Source organism: Pongo abelii, chromosome X (assembly GCF_028885655.2).
Source record: "Pongo abelii isolate AG06213 chromosome X, NHGRI_mPonAbe1-v2.0_pri, whole genome shotgun sequence".
NCBI classification, from domain to species: Eukaryota; Metazoa; Chordata; class Mammalia; order Primates; family Hominidae; genus Pongo; species Pongo abelii.
In genome coordinates this window covers 120,658,723-120,680,448 of record NC_072008.2, presented here as the reverse complement: position 1 = coordinate 120,680,448, position 21,726 = coordinate 120,658,723, and the positions used below count along the sequence as shown (strand labels likewise).

At 33.6% G+C, this 21,726-nt stretch overlaps 1 protein-coding gene across 3 annotated transcripts in view; it reads right to left on the bottom strand.

The window, feature by feature from the left end:
- HTR2C (5-hydroxytryptamine receptor 2C) overlaps nt 1–21,726 on the bottom strand; it is a 312,069-nt gene that overhangs the window by 63,684 nt on the left and 226,659 nt on the right. For 2 of the 3 annotated variants that reach the window (XM_024240988.2, XM_024240989.2), the window contains one exon: nt 1,257–1,457. In XM_024240988.2, the coding sequence (XP_024096756.1) occupies nt 1,257–1,457 (201 nt within the window). The remainder of the gene's footprint in view (nt 1–1,256; nt 1,458–21,726) is intronic. The other variant, XM_003779705.4, reaches the window with a different exon arrangement.

The window sequence follows — 21,726 nt, the reverse complement described above, 5'->3', positions numbered from 1 at the left end:
GTCTTTTTCTGGATCTTAGCCAATAGCAATTTCTATTTCATTAGCTTCTTAGGGCTTTTAGTATTTTATCCATGTGTTTATTTGCCTTTAGCACAAGAGTCATTGCAAATTACTGTCTTTCATTACTAGACGCTGATGCAACAATATTCTATTTTGTCTGTGTATTTCTTTTGTAAGCACCATAAAAGCTGGCATCTTTTTAGATGAACTCTTTGTGATGGCTGGGGCAAAATCTGTGAACCCTTGAATTTGTAAGTCAAACTGTTATGTAAATTCATTTTTGTCTTTTGGGACAAGCTTCACGACTTTTTATTCAAAGGTGTCTATGCTATACACAGGCAGAACAATCTACAATAGAAGAATCTTAAAACTTAAATGTATTTGATCAATAAACCCAGAGTGAAAATATTTAGATGACATTAGTGAAGATTAAATAGAAGTCTTGATCTTGTTGCACACTTTACCTGAATCTTTTACAAAAACATACATATGAAGAAAAATTATTTAAATCAACTGGAAGAGGAAAAAACAGGAAAGTAAAAGCCCTAAATTCCAATTGTTTAAATTTCTTGGTTTTAGTATTAGCACTGTTAAGGCATTTACGAATACCTCAAATATAAGCAATAAATGATCATTTCTTTCCCTTTAAACTGCTACAAATCTTTAAAGAAACAAATTTTTTTTTCTTTTTGTATACCCAGAATTCAAGAAGACAATTAAAACTGAGAGAAAATAGTACATTTTAGGTGTCATAGCAACAGAAATTTAGACATATTTACTTCATGAAGATTTAGATTGCATTATTAATTTTTCTACTGAAAAGGATAGGAATTTAGAATAAAAATACTAAGGTTAATATTCTGGGATACTTGTAACTTTTCAATATAAGATTGAAATGTTATATTTTTAAAATTTAGACTTTAATTTAATTAGACTTTATGTCTTTCTCATTTTCAAAACATTTTCAATATTTCAAATATTTTGTATCTGTGTTGCAGAATTCATTGGCATACTAATGCATAAAATAATTTAGCAGCATAAATGGAAACTTTATATTTACATATTCATACACATTACATTCCTTTCATTATTGTTAACCTAAATATCAGATAAATAGGTTAAGAATAATTACTAAATGAAAGAACCCGATCAAACGCAAATGTTACCAGTCGACGTCTGTACGTTGTTCACAGTACATAATCCGAAAGTATTGAGCATAGCCGCTGCAATTCTTATGGCCAAAAAGTTTCATTTACCTATAGAAATTGCCCAAACAATAGCAATCTTCATGATGGCCTTAGTCCGCGAATTGAAACGGCTATGCTCAATAGGATTACGTATTGCTACATACCGATCCAGCGATATAGCGCAGAGGTGCATGATGGACGCTGTTGAAAATAAAACATCTAAAGAAATCCAGACGGGGCACAAATATCTAGGTAGTGGCCAGACATAATCTGAAAGAGAACAGAGAGAAGACAAGAACATGTCATCCAAATTGTACTGACTACAGTCTTAAATTTTAGTTTGCTTATATTTTCTCATGACCTAAACCTTTTAAAGAAAGTGAAATTTAGGAAGCATTATTTTCCATAGTGATGATGATGATGATCATGATAATGATACCTTCAGCGTGACATACATTTCATTGAGGTAAAATTTACACAACATAAAATTAATCTCTTTAAAGCGTACAATCCAATGGCATCTAGTACATTCACAATATTGTGCAACTAGCACCTGTCTCTAGTTCAGAAACATTTCATCACTCCAAAAGGAAACTGCATACCGTTAAGCAGTTACTCCCCATTCTCCCATCAACCAGCCCCTGGCAATCTCTAATTTGCTTTTTATCTTTATGGATTTAACTAATTTGGATATTTCATATAAATAGAATCATACAATTTGTGACTTTTTGGGTCTGGCTTCTTTCACCTAGTTTTGAGGTTTATCTATTTCGTAGCATGTATCAATACTTAATTCTTCTTTGTGGCTGATGCTGTTATCAGTTGAGTTTTTTTGGAAGCTGTTGTAAATAGAATTGTTTTCTTAAATTCTTTCATGGATTGTTCATCGCTGTGTATAGAACTACAAATGTCCTGAAACTTTGCTGAATTCATTTATTAGAGCTATGTTTTGTGTTGACTCTTTGGGATTTTCCATATATAAGATCATGTCTTCTGCAAATAGAAATAATTTTATTTATTCCTTTCCAATTTTCATCTCCCTTTTATTTCCTCTCTTTGCCTAATTTATCTACATGGAATTTTCAGTACCATGATAAATAGAACTAATGAAGGTGGGCATTCTGCCTTTTTTCCCTGATCTTAGAGGAAAATCAGTCTTTCACTATTGACTGGGTTTTGTTTTTGTTTTTGTTTTTGATAAATGTCTGTCAAGGAAATTTTATTTTATTCCTAGTTTGTTGAACATTTTTTTTATCAGAAAAAAGTGATGGACTTTTGCAAATGCTTTTTCTGCATCAGTCGACATAATCATGTGGTTTGCATACCTTCATTCTATTAATGTGATACATTACATTGATTAGTTTCTGTATGTTGAATCCCTCTTGCATCCCTGAGATAAATCCCATTTAGTAATGGGTATATAAAATGGTGCTGAATTTAGTTTGCTAGTATTTTATCGAAGACTTTTGCATTTATATTAATAAACAATACTAATCTATACTTTTCTTGTAATGTCTTTAGCTGGCTTTGATATTAAGATAATGCCAGTCTAATAGAATATATTACAAAATGTTTCTTCATCTTCTATTTTTTAGAAGAGTTTGAGAAGAATTGGTGTTGATTTTTGAAATGTTTGGTGAAATTCAAAAGGAAAACTTGTTGTCTTGAGCTTTCATTGTTGAGAGGTATTTGATCACTGATTCAATGTTGTTACTTTTTATATGACTCTTCAGATTATTTCTCCTTGAGTCACTTTTGGTAGCGTGTGTGTTTTTAGAAATTTTTACATTTCATCCAGGTTATTTAATTTACTGGTGTATAATTGTTCATTGTATTGTTTTATAATCCTTTTAATTTTTTTTGAGATAGGATCTTGCTCTGCTGTCCAGGCTAGTTTGCAGTGGTGTAATAATGGCTCACTGCAATCTCAACCTCCTGGGCTCAAGCAATCTTCCTAACTAAGCCTCCTGAGTAGCTAGGACTACAAGCATGTGGCACCATACCTGCCTAATTTTTAAATTTTTTTTGTAGAGATGGGTTTTCACCATGTTGCCTAGGCTGGCCTTGAACTCATAGGCTCAAGTAATCCTCCCACCTTGGCCTCCCAAGGTGCTAGGATTACAGGCATGAGATACCACACCAGGAGGATTGGCCAGCCAATCCTTTTAATTTCTGTAAGGTTAGTAGTAATGCCCCCACTTTCATTTCTGATTTTAGTAATTTGTGCCTTCTCTTTTTTCCTTAGTCTGTCTATCTAAAGATTTGTCAACTTTTTTGATCTTTTCAAAAAAAAGAAAAATGTTTGGTTTTATTAATTGTCCTTATATGTTTCCTACTCTTTATTTTTTATATTTCCACTAAACTTCATCATTTCAGTTATTTTGTGAGTTTGGGTTAAACTTGCTCTTCTTTTCTAGTTTTTTATGGTATAAAGTTAGGTCATTAATTGAGGTCATTTTATTTTTAAATGTAGCCCTTTACAGGTATAAGTTTCCCTCTGAGCACAGCTTTTGATGCATCACATAATTTTTTGGTATATTAAGTTTTTATTCTGCCATTCTCAAAATATTTTTGAATTTCATTGTATTTTCTTCTTTCACTTACTGCTTGTTTAATATTGTTTAATTTTTGCATATTTGTAAATTTTTTAGTTTTCTTTCTGTTACTGATTTCTACTTTGAATAATAATATTTTAAATGTATTAGGATACTTTGAATAATAATAATATTTTAAATGTACTGACATTTGTTTTGTGGTAAAACTTATGGTCCAGCCCAGAGAAGGTTCCATGTGCACATGAGAAAAAATGTATTTATTGTTGTTATTAGATGGAATGTTCTGTATCTGTCTGTTAGAATTAGTTGTTTTATAGTGTTGTTCAAGTCCTCTATTTTCCTCATTAATTTTCTGTCTTGTTGTTCTGTCCGTTATTGAAAATGGAGTATTGATATCTCCAAATATTATTATAGATCTATCTTTTTCTCCCTTTAATTCTTTTATTTTTCACTTCCTGTAATTGTTGGGCTCTGTTGTTAGGTACATATATGTTTATAATTGTTATATGTTCTTGATGGCTTGAAATCAATAGATGATGTTCTTCTTTTAGTTGATGTTGTTCACAACAACTTTCTTTGTAAGTTCTATTTTGTCTGACAAGTTCAGCCACCTCAACTCTCTTTTGGTTACTGTTTGTATGGAATATCTTTTCCCATCTTTTCACTTTCAACATACATGTGTCCTTATGTCTAAAGTGAGTCTCTGATAGAAAGCATATAATTGGATCATGTATTTTTATCCATTTTGCTAGTGTCTGCCTTTTAACTGGAAAATTTAATTCCTTCACATTTAAAGTAATTACAGTAAAGAAAAGACACTTGCACCATTTTATCTATAACATATACTATCATTTTTTCTGTCACTGCCTTCATTTGTGATTAAGTGATTTTTTTTGTAGTTAACTGATTTTTTTCTAGGGGTTCTCTTCTTGTCTCTTTCTCTTTGTATTATTTTAAATGTTTACTTTGGTTAACCTGGGGATTACAATTATAATCTTTCTTCCATAACTATCAAGTTTTAATTGTAGATAGTTTCAATAGTATACAAAGATTTTGCTTCTTTACATCTTCATCCTTTTTTATGTTGCTATTGTCATAAATTACATTTTTTAATACATTTGGTGCTCATTAATATAGATTTATAATTATTGTTTTATGTATTTGCCTTTTAAAGGAAATAGAAAGTCAAAACAGGTGTAAGAAACCCATAGTACAATTCCACTGGATTTTATATTTGCTTTGTAGCTACTTTTGTTGTTTTTTATTTCTTTATATGCCTTCAAGGTACTTTTTGGCATCCTTTCATTTCATCCTGAAGGACCCCCTTTAGCATTTTTTTTAGGGTAGGTCCACTAGTAATTAACTCCTTCTGATTTTTTGTTTTTGTTTTTGCTCTTTTACCAGGAGTGTTTTAATTTCTCTATTTTTGAAGGATAGCTTTGCCAGATTTAGAGCATTTGGTTGACAATTTTTCTTTCAGCACTTTAAATATGTCATCTCACTGCTTCTGGTCTCCATGGTTTCTGAAGAGAAATTTACTGTTAATCTTGTTAAAGATACTTTGTATGTGATGAGATGCTTGTCTGTTGCAGCTTTTAAGATTCTCTCTTTGCCTTTCAAGAGTTTGATTATACTGCGCCTTTGTTTGGATATTTTGGAATAATTCTTGCTTAGAGTTCATTGAGCTTCCTGGATTTCTAGTCATGTCTTTATTCAAAGTTGGAAAGTTTGTGGCCATTATTTCTTTAAATATTTTTTTCTGATCCTTTTAATCTCTCATCTCCTGGAAATCCCGTTGTGCATATATTGGTAAACTTGATAGTGTCTCAAAGGTCCCTTAGGCATTGTTCATTTTTCTTTATTATTTTCTCTTTATGCTCCTTGGACTGGATAATCACAATTGACCTATCTTCATGTTCTCTGATTCTTTCTTCTGTCTGCTAAAGTCTGCTATTGATTCCCTCTTTCCCTCTTGTGAATTTTTCATTTCAGTTATTATAATTTTTAGCTGCCATATTTCCATTTTTTTTTTTTACCATTTTATCCCTTTAATTATATTCTCTATTCCTTGAGACATTGTTCTTCTGGTTTGCTTTAATTCTTACTCCATGGTTTCCTTCAGCTCTTTGAGTATATTTAAGACAGTTGATGTAAAGTCTTTGTCTATTAAGTCTAATGCTTGGGCTTCCTCATGATCAGTTTCTATTCTATTTTGTTTTCTGAAAATAAGTCATATTGTCTAGTTTATTTGCATGATTTTTAATCTTGGTAAAACTTGGACATCTTAATATTACAATGTGGCAGATCTGTAAATCAGATTTTCTTCCCTTCCTGAAGTTGTTGCTACTTGTTGTGGACTGATTTTGTTTGCCTGTTTAGTGATTTTTCAAAACTATTTTTATAAAGTCTGTTTTCTTTTTTCTTGGTCTTCTGTGGCAGCTAAAATCAGCATCCTGTTAGTTTGGTGGTTACCTAGCACTTTTACAGGGGTTCCTTAAATACCGGTAGGCAAAGAAAAAAAAGCAATGAATGCTTTCTTACTTTTTGCAGGTTGGGTCTGTTTGGGACCTTCCTTCAATGCTTAATGAGGTTGTTTATAACTCTGCCTTAGCCTCAACTTTATACTTCAGCAGAATCTCAGAGGCTGATGGACAGCCCAGCCACAGGTGGAAGAATAGTGTCTTTCCAGGATTTTTCTAAGTATTCTGTCATCCTTAGGCATGCCATGTGTAGCTTTTTCCATTCTCTGTTATATTTGAGTTCCTTAAAAATAAAGTTTTCTTTCCCAACGTATCTCCATTCCTAACCTCTTTCTTCCCAGGCCATTCAGCCTGTTTCTTGTTTGTGTGGTCTAGTGTTACCTGTCCTAGTCTGTTGCAAACAATGCTTGTGCCTTTTAATACTTTTGGCAAACTCCAACCAGAACATCATCTGAGCCCTGGAAATGCTCTGAGTCAGGCAAAACAAAGGAAGTTACTGTCCCAGTCCTTCAGGGGGCCATCAGAGAAGTCTAAAAAGACAAGCACATTTCTTTGAGGAAAAGATCTGTATTTCTTTGGCACTAGCAACTTGCATCAGGAGTGCAGGCTTTCATCCTCAAATTAGCTGCATATCTGGAAATGGGATATGGTAGCAGGCAGCTTAAAACGCTACAGTGCTCCCTTACTGCAAAGCAGTGGGTTTCTTCTTCATTTAGCATTACCTTGTTTGTTTTAAAATTTTGATTTGATGTTTGAGTTTCATAATAGTTGATTCTGACAACTATTTCCAGGTCATTTTGTTGCTCTTTTGGAGAGACAGAACAATAAAGTTCCTCCTCATATAAATTACTTGAATGTTACCTATTTATTCCTTAATTTACCCTATGTTAGCTATTTGTTTTCTATATGCCAAACATTTTGTTAGATACTAGAAGTAAAGATTAATAAGTGGCAGAAACTCTTGTTATTTTTACTTTTAACAGTTACCAGATGAATTCCTGTTGCCATTTTCATGATAGTCTTTGGTGTGGCATTAAGTCTGACTTTAAGCTGGTGCCAAAATTAGCAGAGCATTTCAAGTAAATTTTTTTTTTTTTGAGACGGAGTCTCACTCTGTCGCCCAGGCTGGAGTGCAGTGGTGCGATATCCCCTCACGGCAAGCTCCGCCTCCCGGGTTCAAGCCATTCTCCTGCCTCGGCCTCCTGAGTAGCTGGGACTACAGGCGCCCGCCACCACTCCAGGCGAATTTTTAGTATTTTTAGTAGAGACAGGGTTTCACCTTGTTAGCCAGGATGGTCTCGATCTCCAGACCTCATGATCCGCCTGCCTTGGCCTCCCAAAGTGCTGGGACTACAGGCATGAGCCACCACGCCCGGCCCCAAGTAAGTTGTTTTTAACATTGGTGTTCTTACTTGAAAACTTGAGATCTAAACTATTTTCAGTAGTGCTAAAGTTTCCATATTGGAGCATCATTAAAAGTTTAAAGTTTTGTAATGACATTGGCATCTAGAATCTAGCAACTGAATCAGGCAAAAAATCAACTTTTAAATCTGCTGTTGGTGAATTGTTTTACGATGTGTCCTATTGTAGTCTGCTGGAGTTGTTAGTGAGAATTATCTTAGATACTGGGCTCTTCTCCTATGCAACCTTAGTAGGCATGACTACCTTACAGGATAAATAAACAATTCAGAATCTTGTTTTCTTGGGGAAGTAAGGAAAAGTAAGGTGAAATGTGGCTGTTGAAATATTCTGGAAGGTTAACCAGCATCCTTCCTTTGGACATTTTTGGTTTCTTCCAGAATGGGCTGAAGGATATGTCAAGATACAGACTGATGAACTGGTGCTTCATCCTTGATAATAATGAAGCAGTGATCAAACCCCTCTACTTTTAATGTGAACATTATTGCCCATTAGTAAGAGAACTTGTATAACTCATTGTTCTTTTATAATACTCTTGTTTAGGTTGGCGACATTCTCAACCTTCACCAGTATATAACACGTTCTTAGATGTCTATTAAAGGCAGTAAAATTGCCATTTTTTGTTTTTCCATTATAAATGGTGCTGCTTCAATCTATATGAATTATTCATACATATTTGGATAGTAAAATTTTCTTAGATTAATCATTAGAATTTATACTTATGATGCTTGGTATTTGCTGAGCTTCATGAGTCTATAAACTTATGGCTTTCACCAAATTTGAAAAATCTTCAGTCCTTATTTTTTTGCAAATAGTTTTTGGTCCCATTTTCCCTCTCATTCTCTGGGTCTCAAATCACATGCATGTTAGAGCATTTGATATTGTTTCACAGATTCCTGAGAGTCCATTCTTTTCCTTCTCAATGTGTTTTGCTCTGATCTTAATTTCGGATGATTTCTATAGATCTATCTTCAAATGCACTGGCTTTTTTTTTCTGTCATCTCCATTATACTGTTAAACTCATCCAGGATAATTTTATATTTCATATATTATTTTTTAGCCCACAAATTGCCATTCAATTATTTTTGTTGTTTTTATTTATCTTCTGAGGTTTTCCATTTTCAGTAATTATGAGCACATTTTCTTTGATGGTATTGATATAATAGCAGCAATAAAATCTTTCTCGGTGAATTTTAACATCTGGGTATTCTCAGGGTAGGTCTCTTAAAAGTTGTGTGTGTGTATATATGTGTGTGTGTTAGTGTGTGTGTGAATGAGTTGTCTTTCCCTGTTTCTTCTTAAAGTAAAATATTTTAGATTGTAAACTAAACATTGTGAATGCCATGTCGTTGAGATGCTGGATTTGGTTCTTTTGCTCCAAAGAGTATTGGTGTTTTTGTTTTTGTTTTTTTTCCAGCAATCAGCTTGGTTGGACTCAAACTGCAATCTCTTTCATTTGGGCTACAGCTCAAATGTCAATTCAGTTCATTTATCATTTCTTAGGTTGCTTGCAGGATATCCCAGGCAAGCACGGTTTAAATGTCATCTAGAGATTTAGGCAGAGTTTATAGTTTCCCAGAGAAGAATTTGTGGTTCTCTCTATCTTTACCTTTTCCTAGGTGCTCCTTCACCTTCCAGTTTTGCAAATTCCTCAGGTTCTTTAGGCCATAAAAACTGAAGACTTTTTGTTTTGTTTTGTTTTTGAGACAGGATCTGGCTCTGTCACCCAGGCTGGTGTGCCGTGACACTATTTCAGCTCACTGCAATCTCCACCCCCCAGGCTCAAACAATCGTCTTATCTCAGCCTCCTGAGCAGCTGGGACTACGGGCACCAGCCACCGTGCCTGGCTAATTTTTGTATTTTTTGTAGAGATGGGGTTTTGCCATGTTGCCCAGGTGGTTCTCTAACTCCTGGCCTCAAGTGATCCACCTGTCTTGGCTTCCCAAAGTACTGGGATTACAGGCATAAGCCCCCACACCCAACCAAAAAAACTAAAGATTTTTTTATTGGAGTTTTAGCCACCTCTCATGGCAGAAATTGCATCTTCCCCTTAAGCTTTAAGTCTTGAAAGTTGGAAACTCATCCTCTGTTGTTTCTTTCTTCCAAGTGTTGTGATTGCCAATATCTCTGTTTTGGATTCCTGTCCAATACCTTAAGGTAGTTGTTCTTTGTGTTTTATTCCAAGTTAGTAGCTTTTATTTGCCAAAAGGTTAACAATAGAAGTGCTTATATGGCCATACTAGAAATCAAACTACCAATTATTAGAATTCAACCAGTGCAATAAGGAAAGGAAATACATCACGAGAAGTTCTTCTAACCAAAAGTTCATTATTGCTCATCATTTTCCTATAACTCCCTCAGATTGTATCCACCATGGAAGTTGATTGTGTGGAGGGTTTGTGTATTCTCCTTGACATGTTTCACTTGCAGAAATTATGTTTCCAATTGTGCTTCAAATGCACAAGTATCTCCTGATTATCACTATGTGGAGAATTCTGTTGCCATAACCATCAGAACATAAGCTCCACTGCGTCAGTAATTATTGTTTATTTTTCCATTATCCATAGTGCGTAGAACAACGTGTGGAATTATGTGAGCCAGCAATATTTTATACAATTAATATGTAAAAGGTTTGAAGGGAGTTGCATAGCCAAGAGGCTATAGCACACTTTCCATAGAGGAGGCCAATTTATAGTTGAGTGAAATGAAATCTTATTTTCAGGGGCAAAAAATTGTGTATAGTGCTTCATAAGACATTTTTATATGTTTGTTCATTCGTTCAAATGTTACATGATTTTTAATAACTCCAACAATCACAGGTATCCCCACCAATAATAATAAGAAAAGGCAAAGACTGAATACAAGACATTAATCTTTCAGTTCTTCTGTTCAAAGAAAATACAAAAGGACTTTATTTTCATGAAGTAATGTAGACAATCTTTGCCTTTGAGAAAAGAATAAAAGTTCAGTATTCTGATAATTTAATTAAGATGTATGGGAATGTGGGGGCAACTGTGAAGTCATCCCAAAGCTAGGACTTGGAAACAAAAAATTATAATCAATCTCTTTAAGTTAACATATATGAAAAGATGAATAGCCATGAAAGTTTAAAAATTCCTCAATACATTTTATAAAACAATATAGTGTCAATAGCAAAAGTTGAAAAACACTAAAAAAGAGACTAGAGAAAATAGCATTCATTATTATAGATTCAAAGTTCAAAATAAAATATTAACAAATAAAGCCCAATAAAGTATCAAAAGAATAACACATCAGAAAAAGCAAGAGTTCTTCCAGGAATGCAAAGGTGATTTATCATCATGAAATCTACCAATATAATCCCTTATATTAGCATTTGTGAAGAAATTTTTGGTCTTTTAATAGATATTGAAGAGTAATTTGATTAAATACAGAAGCCATTCCTAATTAAAATTTTAATAATGAAGGGATAAAGGCAGTGCCCTTAATTTTGATAAAGATAACTTACTAAGAACCTACAACAAATATTATAAACAGCAATACAGCAAATGTATTTCAATTACATTAAATTTAGAAATTGGACAAGATGCCAGTTTACCCCATTACTCATTATCATTATGCTATTAATTTTCACTATGATAAGAGTATAAACTAACTTGTATAACTTTGGAAAACAAGGTATAAAATGATCTCTTGTTTATTGGTGATTTGATTGTAGGACTAGCAAATTTGAGACTCTTCTAAAAACTATACTGGATTTACTGAGAGAATATAATAGTCTGGATGGATACAAGATAAATATAAAATAATCTAGAGGTTTAACTAGTCCAAGAACAAGTGCTAGAGATAGAAAAAGAGAAAATAGTCTATTTGCAACAGTGACAGAATTCATTAAAAATCTTATTAAAACTTTAACAAGATAGTTACAGGTCCTACATGAAAATACAATCACAAAACCTTCACACGTACTCTCTTAATTTAAAATTAGAAAGATTAAACAGCAACAACAAAATAACCACCAAATCTTATGGAAAAATATAAATCTACATCTAAAGAGATATTATGTCATACTATATTCTTTGGATGGCACAATGTAGATCGAAATGTATTTACTTGTGATATCAAATATGTAATAAAAAAAACATCAACCATACACAGATTCTTTGAATAAATAAAGGGATTATTTCCCAACATACTTCATGAGGCCAGTATAACTTTGAAAATAAAGCTTGAAGATGTATCACAGTAAACAAATAAGGAGAAAATTATGTGAGTAAGTCAATGTATGCACACATTTTTAAATATAACTCAACGTAGTTCAAGTTGAATAAATTTCAGCAAACTAAGATTCTAACTTTCTTAAACTAAAGTATATCTCTCAAATATTTAATAATTAAATGTTGGAAAAAAACAAGAATGTCTACCATCACAACATCTATTCTGCATCGTACTAGAGTTACTTATTACTCTGTTATGAAAGTAAAAATGTTCAGGACTTAAAAGGAAAAATGAAAACGTGACTGTGTACATAAAAAAATTTACAGATAAATGTTGAGCATTAACGAGTTTAGAAAGGTTGTTGTATACAAAGTCAATATCTGAAAAAATCAATCAATTTTGTTTTCATAAAACAACATACAATGATAAAATGACATGTTTTATAAAGTTACCAATTAAAAGTCTTTCAGGTCTGGCAAAACTGAAGTAAGCACATTTCATCCTATCTCTCCTATAGATTACAACTAAAACCTGTGCACATATACCCAAAACAAGTAACTGACGTATGTGAAAAATAAATAACAGCAGACTAATTGGGCAATAAAATAAAAATTAAACAATGACCAATAAAAGAATTATTTTCCTGTCCCTTCCCACTTCCTTTACCTCCTGGCTTAGATTTTAGTGCAGCCAAAATTCTTCAAACTGTGTAGTGGATATGCAGAAAGAAACCTCCAAGAAAAATACTGTCTTCCCAGGGGACAAGGAGGACAGACATAAAACAGAGAGATTTCTTTGCTTCACTTTTTCTATCCTGGCATAAATGGAGGCAAGCATCAATCATTAAACTGCCCATCTATAGTGGCAACACCACTATACACCAGGAGCTCTGCAGGCAACTAAAATTTTGAAAGTTAGGCCATGTTCATGGATTGGAACATTTAATATTGTTAAAATGGCAATACTTTTCAAAGTGACCTACAGATTTAATGCAATCCCTATCAAAACCCTAATGCGTTTGTTGGCAGAAATGGAAATGCTAATCCTAAAATTAATATTTAATCTTAAGGGATCTCGAATAGCCAAAACAACCTTGAAAAGGAGAAAAAACTTTTAGGACTCAGAATTCCTAATTTCAAAATTCACTGGAAAGCTATTATAATCAAAACAATGTGGTACAAGTATAAGGATAGACATAGATTAATAGAATAGGATTGAGAGGCCAGAAATAAACCTATTTATCTACAGTCAGCTGAGTTTTACACTTGTGACAATACCTTCCAATGGAAAACAACAGTCCCTTCAACAAATAGTGCTGGGAAAACTGCATGTAGATATCACGTGCAAAAGATTGAAGTTGAACCCTCACCTCACAACACACACAAAATTTAACTCAAAATGGTCCAAAGATCTAGATATAAAAACCAAAGGTATAAAACACTTAGAAAAGGACACAGGGGTAAATCTTAGTGACCTTGGATTTGGCAATGGTTTCTTAGATATGACACCAGTAGCATTAGCAGAAAAGAAAAGATAGAAAAATTGGACATCATTAAATTAAAAATTTTTCTGCATCAGAGTTCTATCAGAAGAGTGTAAAAACAGCCCACAGAACGCAAGAAAATATTTGCTAATAAAAAATGGGTAAGGAACTTGAATAGACATTTCTCCAAATGAGATATACAAATGGCCAACAAGCATATGAAAAAATGCTCAACATCATTAGTCATTAGAGAAATATAAATGAAAACCACCATGAGAAACCACTTCACTCCCACCAGGTTGACTGTAAACACAAAACCAAAAACAAAATGAGAAATGTCAAGTCTTGGTGAGGATATGGAGAAAAAATTGGAAACCTCATACATTGTTGGTGATAAAGTGAAATGGTGCCGTCACCGTGGAAAACAGTTTGTTACTTCCTTTAAAAGCCAAACATGGAATTATCATATGACTTAGCAATTCTATTTATAGATACTCAAGCAAATATTTGACATGACTCTTTATAGTGGTACTTTTCACTATAGCCAAAAGGAGGAAACAACCCAAATATCTATCAACTGACAGATGAATAAACAGAATGTACTATATTCATATAATGGAATATTATTCAACCTTAAAAAGAGTGAATTACAAATACATGGCACATTATGGTTGAACTTTGAAAGCATCATGCTAAGTGAAAGAAGCCAGATGCAAAAGATCACATATTGTATGACTCTATTTATACGAAATATTCAGAATAGGTAAATCCTTAAAGACGGATAGGAGACTAGTGTTTTCCAGAGGCTGAGGAATGGGGCAATGTAGAATAATTACTTAATGGATATGGAATTTTTTTTGGAAGTAGTGATAAAATATCTTGGTACTGGATAGAGATGATGGTTGGACATCATTGTGAATGTACTAAATACCACAGAATTGTATACTTTCAAATGGTTAATAGTTAATTTTGTTATATGAATTTTATCTCAATAATAAAGGATCCAGATCTCAAGACATAATATTCAAAGTGTCAAAGATACAAAATGTTTTATCCAAATATACACAGAATTAGAAAAATCTCAAAAATTCTTAAGGAAAAAGAGAATCAAAGACAGCAACCCTTAGATAAATGCAAATGTTGGAATTTGTAGACAAAGACTTCAAAGCAGCTACCCTAATCATGCTCAGTGAAGGAAGGGGGCCTCTCTTGAAATGAATAGAAAGGTAGGAGTTCTCAAATATTAAGTAGAATTTATTAAAAAGAATCAACTGAAAGCTTGGAGCTCAAAAAATACAATATTTGAAAAAAGATAATTGAATGGGCTCAATAGAAGAGTAGAGATGACAGATAAAGCGTCATGAAAACTAAAGTTAGATCCATATAAATTATATAATCTGAACAACAGTGGGAAAAAATTAAAAATAAATGAACATAGTGGGGACCTGTGGGACAATAACTATATGTTTAACATTTGTATCATTGGAATTTTATAAGGAGAGGAGAAAAATTGATGAAGAAATGCTATTTGAAGAAATAATGGTCCAAAACATGCCACATTTGGGGGAAGAAATTTACAGATTTAAGAAGTTCTGTAAAACTCAAATGTTCAAACCAAAAAAAAAATCATACCTAGATCATCATAATCAAACTGGTCAAAATAAAAGATAAAGACAAAAACATTGAAAGTAGCGTATCTTTAGATTTTGCATCAGAAACCATGAAAACCAGAAGGTAGTGTAACTACAAATTTAAAAGGCTGAAAGAAAGGAACTATCAATTCAAAATTCTATATCCAGTGGAAATATATTTCACAAATGAATGTGAGATAAAGAGATTCTCAGGTGAAGGGAAACTAGGAACTCATTGCTCTAAAACAAGTCTCTCTAAACTAGGAGACTTGCTCTAAAAATGTTAAAGGATGTTTTTCAGGCAGAAGGAAATTACACTAAAGGAAAACATGAAAACATCAGGAACAAAGGAAGAACAACAGAAACGGTAAATATCTTAGAAAATATAATAATTTTTCTTAAGTCTTTAAAATACATATGATTCTCAGAAGCAAAAATTTTGTAACATTGTCTGATAAGGTTCTCAATGCATGTAGATGTAATCCATATTACAACTAAGACCAAAAAAAGGAGGATAAAGGAGCATATATGGTTTTATCTTTCACTTGATGTGATAAAATATTAAGGGTAAGAAACTTGGAAAAAATATGTGTATACAGGTTGAATATTTCTAATCTGAAAACCTGAAATCCCAAATTCTCCAAAATCTAAACTTTTTGAGCACTGAGATAATGCTTAAGGGAAATACTCATTGGAGCAGTTTGGATTTTGGAATTTTGGATTAGGGATGCTGAACTGTTAACTATAATGAAAATATTCCAAAATCCAATAAAATTCAAAATCCAAAGCATTGTGGTCCCAAGCATTTGGATAAGGGATACTTATAATACACAGGTATATTTTAATTCAGAGCATTGTCACTTAACAAACAAAAAAACTGTACAAAGAAATATAGTAAAAAAGCCAATAGATAATAAAATTGAAATACTCAAATAAAAAGAGAAAAAACATAATAAATCAGAAGTAGGAAACAAAGGAATGTTTCCCATTCCTATAGGAAATAAAAGAGTGGAAAAGACAAGGGATAAATAGAAAACATGGTAGACATAAGTCCAAACAAATCAATAATTGCATTAAATCTAAATGGTGTAAACACACGAATTCAAGGAAAGAGATAGCCATGTTGGATTAAAATTGAGAATAAAAATAAACAACACACAATTATATGCTGTCTATAAGAAAGTCTACAAATTTAAATTTAATAATGTAGATAGTTATACAAGCTGAGCATCCTTTATCTGAAATGCCTGGGATTAGAAGAGTCTCAGATTTTGGACATTTTGATATTTTGGAAAATTTGCATATACATAGTAAGACATGTTGGGGATGGAATTCAAGTCTACACGTGAAATTCATTTATTTTTTGGCTTGAAGTTAATTTTATGCAATATTGCAAATAATTTTGTGCATGAAACAAAGTTTTGATGGCATTTTGACTGTGATCAGTCACATGAGGTCAGTTGAGAAATTTTCTACTTGTGGCACCATATAGGTGTTCAAAAAGTTTTGTATTTTGGCTGGTCATGGTGGCTCATGCCTGTAATCTCAGCACTTTGGGAGGCTGAGGTGGGAGGATCACTTGAACCCAGGAGACCAGCCTGGGGAACATAGGGAGATCCTGTCTCTACAAATACTTTAAAAAATTAGCCCGGCATGGTGGCATACACCTGTGGTCCCAGCTACTCAGGAGGCTGAGGCAGGAGGATCACCTGAGCCTAGGAGGTTGAGGCTGCATGATTGTGCCACGGCCCTCCAGCCTGGGCAACAGAGAAAAACCCTGTCTCAAAAAAGTTTTTGATTTTGGATTATTTCAGATTTCAGATTTTGGGACTAGAGATGCTCAACCTGTATAATAGAAGTATGGATAAAGGATATACTGTGCAAATACTAATTAAACAAATGCTGGAATTTTTATATTAATAACAGATAAAGTAAATTGCAGATCATCAGATATCACCAGGGATAACACAGACCATTTTATAATGATAAAGGTGTCAATTCATCGAGGGAATATAACAGTCCTAAACGTTTATAATACATTTAAAATATAATAACATTTAAAATATAATAACAGGGCTTCAAAATTCATGAAGCACAATAATGGTAGAACAGAAAGAAGAAATCAAAAGTAGAATTACAATTACACTTCAAGATTTGAACACCCCTTCCTCAGTTAATTGACAGAAAAGCATACAGAAAATTATCACTGAGTTAAAAGAACTGAACAGCATTACCAACAAACTTGACCTAATTGACATTGATAAAACATACCACCTGACAACAGGAAAGTACACATTCTTTTCAAGAACTGTGGAAAATTGACCAGGAAAGACCATATTCTGGCTCATAAAATAAACTTGAAGAAATTAAAATGGTTGCAATCAAACAACGTGTGTTGTCTGAGTGTAACAGAATTAACCTGAAAACAAATAAAAAAGATACCTTGAAAATGTTCAAATATTTGCAAATTAAATAACACACTTCTAAATAATTCATGTTTCAAAAAGGAAAAGGTGAATGAAATTATAAAATAATTTGAAGTAAATTAAAATGAAAATAAAACATACTAAAATTTGTCTGATGGTGCTAAAGTAGTACTCAAAGGGAACTTTCTAACGTTAATGGTTTATTTTAGAAAAGAAAACTCAAATCCATGATCTAAGCTTCCAAGATTAAAGTGCTAGGCAAAAAAGGAAAAATGAAATCCAAGTACCAGAAGAAATAAATAAATATAAAAGTAGAAATCAATAAAATTTAGGCAATACTATAATACTGAAAATTCAATGAAATAAAATGCTGCACTTTATTGGGTATAGATCAATAAAACTGATAAACCTCTACACAGATCGACTAAGAATTAAAGGTAGAAGCCACACATTATCAATTATCAGTGATCAAAGAGGTGATATCTCTATAGACTCTACAGAAATTATATGGGTATTATACATAACAGTATGCTCATACATTTGCATGGAACTTTGGGGTCCTTATATACGAAACCATACATTTTTCGAACTATTCACTAAGCGCCTAATTCCAATGGAGAGTCTGTGCTGCTGAGGAAAATAAAGAGATGTAAATGCTCTAAATCCCAAACCCTAAATCAGCCTGTTTTTCAGCCTAAGATTGGCCCACTTACCATCCACTGTGAAGAATGCCAAAGCCAGGATAGTTGACTAGAAACTCATCCCAGATTCGAATGCATAGCAAATAAACATTTTTTAGAACCCCAAAGTCTTTGGAGATGGCCTGTTTAACTTGACCCTAATTTAAAGTCAGTGGAAAACTCAATAGCATCCCAGGATACAACTCAAGTTTGTGCTGTTGACAGAATTGATTCTCTGCCAGTAGCATCTCCTACAGATTAGTCATTTTCATATAAAGATCCATAGTGAAATTTTAGCAGTCTAAAGTGAAAATAGAAAATTAAGTATAACAGGCAATTATTTATAAAGCTAAATATATTCCATTTAAATGGCTTATTTCTATTCTGAGATTATATCCTTCCTATACCAATCCAGAAGTAGAAGGGCTGCTAGGATTGGCTGGATTTTGCATTACTTTTAATCCTGCCTTATGTTTTTAAGAGCTGGGCCCTGCTCTCGATATTTCCTATCACCTTGCTTTTGACAGAATTCCCTAGATATGACTGGATACTGCAGCTGACAGAAATTATATCTCTGAAATATTTGTAGGGACATGCCACTAACTTTCTCCCTTTGCAATCACACCTACTTCCTTGTAACTCGATTCTTGCCTCAAAGTATAATAGACTGTTTCTGCTCAATTTAGAATTATTAGTTCTTCTCTGGAATACTCCTCCCAAATATCCTTCTTCTGACTTTGAGACACATTTTAAAATTTACTATCTTACCTTGACCCTCAGACTTGAAATTATAGGCTGCTTTTCAGGATATAATCTTTGTTTTTTTCTACAATTAAGAATTAGATTCTCTCTACCTCTAGGTATTTGGCTCTGGCTAGCCTAAATAAATATGCTCAACTATTAAATCCCCCTAATTCGGTGTAGCTCTGAGAGTGCGTGGCACAATTCTGGAGGCATTATCTGTGTGGCCAGTGTTGTTGCTAATATGGTTTAATGCAGATCTACTGGCCCTGAGCTTAAAGATCCACTCACATACCCACTGCTTCTCATGAGCCAAGGTCATAGCAGTCAGCACTCTACCCTCCTCCAAATACATTTGTCAGAATGCCTTTCTAGTGATGCAGCTCTAGCATCTGTGTTTCCATGACACGCAGATTTTATTGTTCTTCAGTGAAGCAGAGTGGTGTTTCTGGTGTCTGTCATGACGAAGTGGGCTGGGAGATGGGACATCCTACATATGCAACCAGCCAGCCCCCTCTTATATGAAATAGGGATTTCCTGGCAGCACTATGCAGGATGTTCAACCTCCCGGCCCATGCGAAGATGAACTGCTGCACCATGAAGTTCCAGTTTCTGCTGAAAGGCTTGACATTGATTGATGCTTCTCTGTGTAAATGCTGTCATGAAAGCCTCTTCTGGCCTGGTGGTCTTTTCCTGATGAACTGGATGTGATTACAAATAGCCTAAATGATCCAAAAGCTTGTTAACCAACAACCCATCTCTTACTTAAACTTAAACCCTATATCTCAAAAATATCATTTCCCACCAATTAAATAAAAGGAGAAAAATCTCCTGACACTTATAGGAACCAAGATATTTTCTGGGTTACAAACACTCCCCAGCTCCACTTCCAATTTAGTCAACCTGTATTACCTGCTTCTAAATCATATAAACAGACTTCTTATATGACAGTAGAGGAATTCTATGGCTGGAAGACCCCAGATGGGCTGCACACACTTTTTGCCAAAGCTATCCCAGATGTATCACAAGTTAGTTGCCAAAAACACAGGCCTAGAAGCATCATGAGATCCTAGGTTCTGGGGCTCTGCAATGTGACCACCACATTACAAAATAAAGAAACTTAGCTAAGGACAAATTCAATCAGCCCTGTTCATTTGGCTTAGCAAATTCTGCATTATGTACTTGCTCATCTCCAGTCTCTCAGCACCAAGAACTTTTCTATCTGCAAAATTTTGTGAGCCTACAGTTTCATCAGGACCTGACACCTGAGATGTTCAATACAATCTACAATATCTTCAAACAAACAAACAAACAAACAAACAAACAAACCCTAGATTTTCGCTTCTGAGATAGTCTCACAACCCATCTTTCCTGGAATTTTTTATGTAATTTCCAGTTGAGCTACTTCCTTTCAAGCTGAGCTCAAGCCTTTACCTATGAGTACATGGAAAAGACTTCCATTTCTCTGTTGATATTTTCTTCAGAGTTGGATGGAAGATGACTTTATTAAATGATTCTCTATTTCTTCTATTGTATGGATCTTGAATGGTGGAAAAGGGATAAGGACAAAGAAGGAATCATGAATTCTTGCCTAAGCAAGAATATAATAATGAGGACTTCTGCTGATTTGTACTATGTGACTCTATCCTCCCAGTAGTGGGGAAAAAGAAATGAGTAGGTAAGAGAATAAGATATAATTGTGGCTTTAACTTTATGACTCTAGATTTTCTGGCTTGGATTTTGGCTTTACTTTATCACATTAAGCATACCTTTAATCTGGTATTTTATTTACAAGAGAACAAAAGTAAAATCTCTTTGACTATGTCATTAATGTAGAGTGATTTCTAAGTCAATAGAAAAAAATAAAATTTTTTAGAAGTATATTTAGTCTTGCCAGGCACGTTGGCTCACGCCTATAATCCCAGCACTTTAGGAGGCCAAAGTGGGTGGATCACCTGAGGTCAGGAGTTCGAGACCAGCCTGGCCAACATGGCGAAACCCCATCTCTACTAAAAATACAAAAATTAGCCGGGCTTGATGTTGCGTGCCTGTAAGCCCAGCTACTCGGGAGGCTGAGGTAGGAGAATCGCTTGAACCTGGGAGGCGGAGGTTGCAGTAAGCCAAGATCGTGCCACTGCACTCCAGCCTCAGAGACATAGTGAGACTCCATCTCAAAAAAAAAAAGGATATTTAGTCTTTATAATTTGTTTAGTCTTGATGACACTAGCAGGATTAACATTTGCTAACTCTCCTAGGTGCTTCAGTGATAAACAACATGGCCATGCTATCATTCTAATGTTCACTAAGGACTAAAGTAAACTGTAAAATATACTTTTGAATACTGCTTTTTATAGTAATCTTCTTAATAACTAATGACATATTCAGAAATATTAAAATGCAGATTTCTTTAAAATTAAAAATACATCTAAATAATGTATGGCTTATTCATGGCCAAGTAATTAATCATTAAAAGTTGTAGGCCAGTGTTTCTAACTTTCGCTGTGACTCACTAATTTACCATGGAATTTGATGGGATACATTATTTTCTACAATATATTTTAAGCCAAAGATATAGGATATAACCTATAAAATCAATTTCCTTTTTATCTTAAAGTTATATATTAATATGTACCAAACAATTATTCAAATCTAAATTTACAGCTACAGATACTAGTATGAACAATATGCTGTCAGGTACTAGGCAGATTTCTTAAAGCATCATGTAGCAATCATGCTTTTAGACCGCTCAAAGTAGCATTAGTTCAAAGAGACACCATCTATAGCTTTTAGTTAGATCACCTTACTAACTGCTGTTTGTGATCTGATAGTCTGTACGTACTCATATCTGCTTTCTCTAGTTAGTGAATTTCTTGTTTACTGTTAGTAATAATCCAAGGCTTGAAAAAACATTTCCAAGTGTACAACC